At 36.5% G+C, this 7,207-nt stretch overlaps 1 protein-coding gene across 1 annotated transcript; it reads right to left on the bottom strand.

The window, feature by feature from the left end:
* Positions 1-2,147: 2,147 nt before the first annotated feature.
* Positions 2,148-4,050, bottom strand: LOC108975703 (FERM domain-containing protein 5-like). Its single transcript, XM_018944398.1, has 6 exons — positions 3,925-4,050; positions 3,144-3,248; positions 3,041-3,083; positions 2,780-2,953; positions 2,344-2,723; positions 2,148-2,179 (listed from the first exon to the last, which is right to left on the bottom strand). Exons 1-6 carry the CDS (start codon positions 4,048-4,050, stop codon positions 2,159-2,161), a joined length of 849 nt encoding a protein of 282 aa, XP_018799943.1. The 3' UTR covers positions 2,148-2,158.
* Between the last annotated feature and the right edge of the window lie 3,157 nt (positions 4,051-7,207).

The following is a 7,207-nucleotide window of genomic DNA, read 5'->3' as shown; positions in this document are numbered from 1 at the left end:
GCATAGTAGCAGCCGTAGCATCGGTCAAGAGCTGGGCATGAGTCATCAAAAAAAATTTTATGAACAATTGAAAATTCAATAAAAATTTCGTAAAAATACCGCAAGACTTTTTTGACAACCTAATATATAAAAATATATCGATTTTCTATTCAAATTATCTGCTTCTTCGTTCAACTTCTATGTTTCTGTCTTCCACTTATTCTACTTTCTTCGTTTAACTTCTCTGCTTCTCGCTTTTAACTTCTCTGCTACTTCGTTCAACTTATTCAACTTATCTGCTTCTTCCCTCAGCTTATTCAACTTGTTCAACTGCTATGTATTCTTCTTCGTTCAACGTATTCTCCTTTCGTTACTTTCAAATTACTGGTCGATGCCACTAATAGGTATTTTGTGTTCTCTGGTACTCGAACTTGCTGCTATCACTTCTCGCTGGATATTTATTTCATACGAATGGACTATATTAGCTGCTTTTTCGCCGTTAGTTTTGAAATGGCGGCTTCGTATGACGACGAATATTTAATGACGGTTTCCGAACTTTCCAGAATTTTAGAATGTTTGAATAACGGACGATTAAATGTTGAATGTTTTTATGGCGTTTGATGACGGAATTTTTCAAAGCACAGCAAACAAATGATTTTAAAACTCCTTTTTTCGTTCACAATACCACCGGTTGAGACCCCAGTTTGTAGGGTGGGTTCGAGTTTTTTATATAAAAGGATTTATAAGTTGATTTTGATTTTACAAACTTATTTTTATTTTGGTTTTCAAATTGTTCTTATTATAATTTCGCAAACTGATTTTATTTTAGTTTTATAAACTGGTCTTATTTTTATTTTACCAACTTCTTGCATCTTGAATCGTGCTCGTCCGCATGTCGAGTGATGTGCTGAACACAATGAGCGCGAGAGGCTGCAAGCGACATCTGTCAAATATTGAAATACACACGTTCTCATGGATACTGTTATTTTGACAGCTGCCGGACTATACGACTGCATTCCGACAGTTGTCGCTCTAGCTAGCATCAATATATTTTTATACTTCAATATACTACCATTCATTATACTACCAACGACAGTAGGGTTGATAGTAGAAAGATGAAGTAGAGTGGTGATGCCACTTATATGTAAAATTATTCAATGTTCTAACAAACCTGACGTTACTTTACAAATAAAAGCATAAAATAGCTCTGTTACATCATTTGTAATAACAATTAATAATTTGAAACCAATAAATTTACCCATTTACTTATTTTTGCAAAAAAATTTCACTTTGGATAAAATATTAAAATTTCATTGAAGTGCAACGCATTAGTATGTCTACAACGAAATTGTGTACATGGAAATTGGACAGCTGTGTTGTCTTGTGTACTGCTGGCCATTGCTATGTTGCTGATTTCTCACAAATGTGCATGTAGAAGGATTCACAACGCGATTTTCAGTTCATTATCGTACTATGACAGTGTTGCATGTTACTGTCCGTACGTTCGCCCACTTCTAGTTCCCACATACATAAACCTGCATATGCATGTAAATATGTAAGAATGTCACCCAAGAAACCTACAAACATTGTTCTACAAAGCAACAATTGCCTAAAATAGAATTAGCAGCATTTCAACCATAGGTCGACCAAAGCGAAAAGGATCTTTAACATCGAAATTTCCAGAACGGAAGCGAGCGAACAGCTGTTGTGCTACACGAACTGATCCGATATGGTTGGATTAGTAGGGCTGGTGATATACGACTGCAACGACGTCTACTGACAAAATAAGAACAGTCTTTATTGACTACCCAATATTATACCATGTTCAGACCGAAAATTTGAAGTGATTAGATTGCATTTAATTACATTCACTAATCAGCCCGTTCTCACTGCCGTTGGAAAGATGAAAAAACAGCTGTTTTTGCCATTCAAGAATTCACATCGTTTAATATTTATCAAAAGAAAATATTGTCATATAGTATTTTGAAATAAAAGCCGTTTTCTTGTAAATATTTTCCATATAATAGAATTAATGGACGCATTTCTTCATTTGTTAAGTCGATTTTCAGGTGAAATTAGATAAATTAACTGTGTTAATTAACACATCGTTTATATATATATATGTATTCCTATATGTATATACGTATGCCCATTAGTTTTAGGTAGATACAAGCAACTGTTAGGTGAACCAAACTATTAACTGCTCAAGGTGCAAGAATATATAAATATTCGGATGACGATTGTGGAGCACAAAGTTGTTCATGCGAAAGTAATACGTTAGACATTAGAAATGTTGATAAAATTTTAATTTTAAGTGTTAACTATTAGTTTATATTATATTACATAAAATTTAAATATACTTACAACTTCTCTACTTGTGTCCATATAGGATAAATGTGCTATAAACATTTTTCCTTCAAAATTTAATTTTCGTATCTCGTTCCAGAGGAAATGTTGAGTACGTTTTCCAGAAATAAATGCACTTATTCCAGAAAAATTTATTCCAATATACATTTGGACCCCCTGATGATCTTTTACATAATGAGGTTCTGTACCATACGTTTCCAAATTGCGAGTTATTCTTAAGAACTCATCTATTACAATGATGGGATCTTGTCCAGGTRTTCGTTCTCTGTGCTTCTTAATAATTTTTTTTTCAATTGCATCTGTTTGTCGAGCAGATAGCCGGAGGTTTGATAAGTAGTCACCAGTGTGTATATTTTCATTGTAGTCTGAAAATTGCTCTGCAAAAGTACAAAATAAACTATGTATTTACACACAACTAATTGAATGATTCTACCTTGTACAATTAGAGCTCCCAAAGTTACTATCTCATTACTAGAACAATAAATACGCCCGTGGTTAAGATCACGCTTCAATTGTTTATACAACAAAACTCTTACATTTAAACTCAAATGAAACGGATCGGCTGGATAAAATTTTACTCGAAATGAGAATATTAAATGATGTATATCTGAAATAAAAGTCTAAAGTTAGCATAGGTATAATGTAGATATAATGTATTAAGATAGCATAGATATGTGTTTTAAAAAGTATTCACCTTTACATTGCTTTATTATTAGTTTTCCTAAATCCAACCATTGCTGCAAAGTAAATATTTTTTTTTTTTTAATTATTTTGTCAGCATAATCTTTTTGGCATACTCTTTGTCTGGCATTATCCACAAAACGCAGCCCAAAGTAATCCTTTTCCTTTATCTCCAACCGTTGGCACAGTCGGTCCATTAGATAACTTCCTTTGTGAGTGTCCTGAAAGAAGTTAAAAAAAAAATACTGCATTGACCGTAATAGCTAAATAGGATACTAAGAAAATTATCAATCGTCATGGCATCGAATTTTYGAGTGACTTAAAGACACTGAGATCGATTCTTGCCCGTTGTTACCGAATTGATTTTTTGGACCGGCATACGATTTCAGGGGACGGGAGTGACGCACGTGTCGGGGTTCAAGAATATCTCAGATTCACTATGCAGCAAGTTATTAACTATCATTTGAGTACTTTAAAAGCGTTTATTTTGCCTAAAAATATCAGTCGATTAATAAAACGGGTAATAAATTGTTCAAAGTCGCGCTTATCCCTTGTAATTATTTCCTTTCAGAAATTTTTAATCAACGCACAAAACAACTAAACCTTCAGCAAGAGACATTATAGCGAAAAGATGAAGAATTATAGATGCAGAATTAAGAAAATCAGATATATATGTATCGATAAATTAACAAGTAAGAAAGAAATAATTTCAGCTTTAACCAAACATTTTATACTCATTCAATAGATTACGATATATTTGATATCTTATAATACTGCGGCGTATACAGAAATGGTTTTTGGGAAGGAAATAGACATTTACTTAAACATAAATATTATTATATTAAATATAGCAGTCATAATGATACCTAAGCCGTGTAAACCAGTACACGATGTTACATCATGTAGACCAATCTCGCTGCTGCCAGCTTTATCTAAACGCTTTGAGAATGTACTCATAAATAAGCTCAAACCACAGTTTTCGACAAGTGCTCGCTCTGAGAAGTCTTTACGCATTGCTGACATTCTGCGCATCGTACATTTTCGGATACGTACACGTGTTTACAATTATAAATCTTCTTGTATTCTTTCAATCCATAAGTGTATTGCAGATAAGTGCATCAAGTGTGAAGATTTGTTTAATATGGCCCCCGGGCCGCCCAACCTTGGAGATAATAGGTTTGCATTGCTTGCCCCTGGATCCCAGCCAAAAAGAAAGAAACCGACCTACTCCCCGCTCAACTTTCCTGACCTGCCGCAGGCCAAAAAAGAAAGCCCGAAATATATTCTCATTAGTGCAACGGACTCAAACAAGCCAATTTCGAAGTATTCATGCTTCGCTGTCCACAAAGCCTTAGAAGCTATTAGCAAAGAAATCATCTCAATGTGTGAGTTGCGTGCTGGTAATCTTCTGCTGCTGGTAAAAAATAACCAAATTGCCCAAAAGTTTATTTCAGCCAAAAAGCTTCCTGGTGTATGTGAAATTGAAGCGAAATACATGACAACCTCAATAGCGTGAAAGGGACAATCTTTGCTCCCTGTCTCACAAGATGTAGTCGATGCTTACAAATTTACTAGGCGGACGGAGGGAGTACCACTACCCCAACCCACGGGTGTAGTTTTACTTACCTTTGATCTTTTTGAGTTACCTGAAAAGGTAGAAGTATCTTGGAGAAGTGCAAAAGTAAAACCGTATTACCCCAACCCAATGCGATGCAAATCTTGCCAAMTNCTTGGGCATACCGCGAAACGATGCAATAAACCTCCCGTGTGTGCTTCTTGCAGTCTTCCTATTCATTCTTTACCTTGCACGCGCACACTATGTGTAAACTACTCAGGAGATCACCCATCCTCTGCCAACACTTGCCCAAAATATCTGCAAACGAAGAAGATACTAAAAATAAAATGTCAAAATAAATGCTCCATGAGAGAAGCAATTAAACTCTACAAAGCACAATCACCATCAATAATGAACACTTCTTTCGCCGTAGTTGCCAGAGAGGCACAGCTGTCAAATAGTAACGCTAAGTCCACCTCCAATTCTCTTGATATACCTACACATTCTTTAGTCAACAAATCACCCATTACGACTTCACACGATCTTTCTTCCAACAACTCACCACCGGAAAACTCACCTCAAAACATCAGCAATCAACATGTCACCAATAGCTCAGCCTCCTCTTTCACTCCTGTTCCACAGTCTTTCACTCACACACAACTAAACCTCGAATCAACTCTCGCCAACATTATCGCTCAATCCAACTCCTATCAATATAACGCAGGTTCACCTGCATTCTCAACAGAGACAACTGATACCTCCGTTATCAATCTCTGTCTCACGCAAAACAATTTAGATGACAAAGCCATCAACGATGCTCTGATCACTAAGTATCAACCACTCTCAACATAGCATATAAACACCTCCTTAGCAACCTTTTCTAGCCACAATGTTTAATATCCTACAGTGGAATATGCACCGATACTACAACAACTTCCACGAAKTGGATATACTAATTAAAGAATACGCTCCAAGTTTTATTTCCCTTCAGGAAACTAACCTTGCTGCGGGCAAGTCTGCGGCGGCGCCTAATCAATACCAAAGTTACTTTTACAACTTGCCTCAAAATCTAACTAGCAAGCAAGGCATCGCCATTTTAATTAAGAGTCCATACCACACAAACAAATCCCTATATCTTCAAATATAGCCACAATAGCAATAGAAATCTCATTATCTTTCCAATTTTCAATTATTTCACTTTATATACCACCTTCACACTATTTTTCTTGCAGCGACTTAATAAATATTTTTCGATATCGACCCCATTTATAATCGTAGGCGATTTCAATGCGTGGAGCTCTCTTTGGGGCTCTGCCACCACAAATATCAGGGGTTCTATGATYGAAGACTTAGTCTTCTCTGAAAACCTTGTTATACTGAATGATAACAAACCAACACACTTTTCCACACACAAAACATTCACCACTGTAGACCTTACAATCTGTTCCTGTAACATTGCGCCTAAATTAACGACAAACACCCTTTCCCATCTGCATGGCAGTGATCATTACCCTATCCTTRCATCCCTTTCCACTCCTTTCACTTCTAAAAGCCCACAGAAGTCAAGGTTTATTATAGGAAAAGCTAACTGGGACATCTTTGGAACGACTGCTTCCAGACTTTGCGCGGACTGTACTTGCACTCCCAATATCAGCAGGGAAGTTGCCACAATTACAAAAATCATTCGCATATCAGCCCATCTGTCTGTTCCACAAACCAATCCCAAAGTTCATGAAAAGATCGCGCCCCACTGGTCCTCTGAACTATCTCAATTACGAAACGAAAAAAGATTTCTTTGGACGGAATATAAGCGAACAAGGTCAAATTCAAATTTAATGCTATACAAAAAGGCAAATGCGATCTTTAGGAAAAAACAAAAAGAATCCAAAAGGGAGTGCTGAAACAAATTCTCCGAGTCCATTAACCATCAAACAAATCCAAAAAGAGCATGGTCCGATATTAAACGACTTTCTGTCACTAATCCTCAATCGCATATTACTTCAATTAATAGCGCACATGGTCCTATCGTTGACCACAAGCACAAATATCTCAACAGTGCTTCCACAAGAACCAAGAGATCCTGGACGCAAATCGACAATTTCAACTCGCCAGAAAGCTTGGAATCACCATGTCATCACTACGGCAGAGAGAAGTATTTCCTACCTGGCAGATAAAACATACATCGTTCATTTTAAGCTTGGAGAAATTCAACAAAAGTCACACCAACCCCGCCATTTATCAACAGCAAAGCAATTATTTGTACATATAGCAAATCAACTATGTCAGCGGTCTTAAATGTTATGAGTAAATGTAACATCATTTCTTGYATCTGGAGCAAATTAGCTGAAAACAGCACCAACATAAAACTAATGTGGATTCCAGGCCAGGCCGGCATACGCGGGAATGAACTGGCAGATAAACGCGCTAAACTAGCGGCTAGTGAACCGCTCGTTACATTTGACTTTCTTCAGAATAAGGACTTATATAAGATGGCACACCAACACCAACTTAAATCGCTAATGGAGAGTTGGAGACACATCCAGCACCAATACACTTTAAATAACCCAGATAGGAGCAAACCAACCTATCCACCAAACTGTCGCTGTAACGATGTTAAATCATTTG

The sequence above is a fragment of the Bactrocera latifrons genome, unplaced genomic scaffold, assembly GCF_001853355.1.
Source record: "Bactrocera latifrons isolate USDA-ARS-PBARC rearing strain unplaced genomic scaffold, ASM185335v1 scaffold_684, whole genome shotgun sequence".
Taxonomy (NCBI): Eukaryota; Metazoa; Arthropoda; class Insecta; order Diptera; family Tephritidae; genus Bactrocera; species Bactrocera latifrons.
The sequence above is the reverse complement of the archived record's forward strand: the minus strand, read 5'-3'. Positions and strand labels throughout refer to the sequence as shown.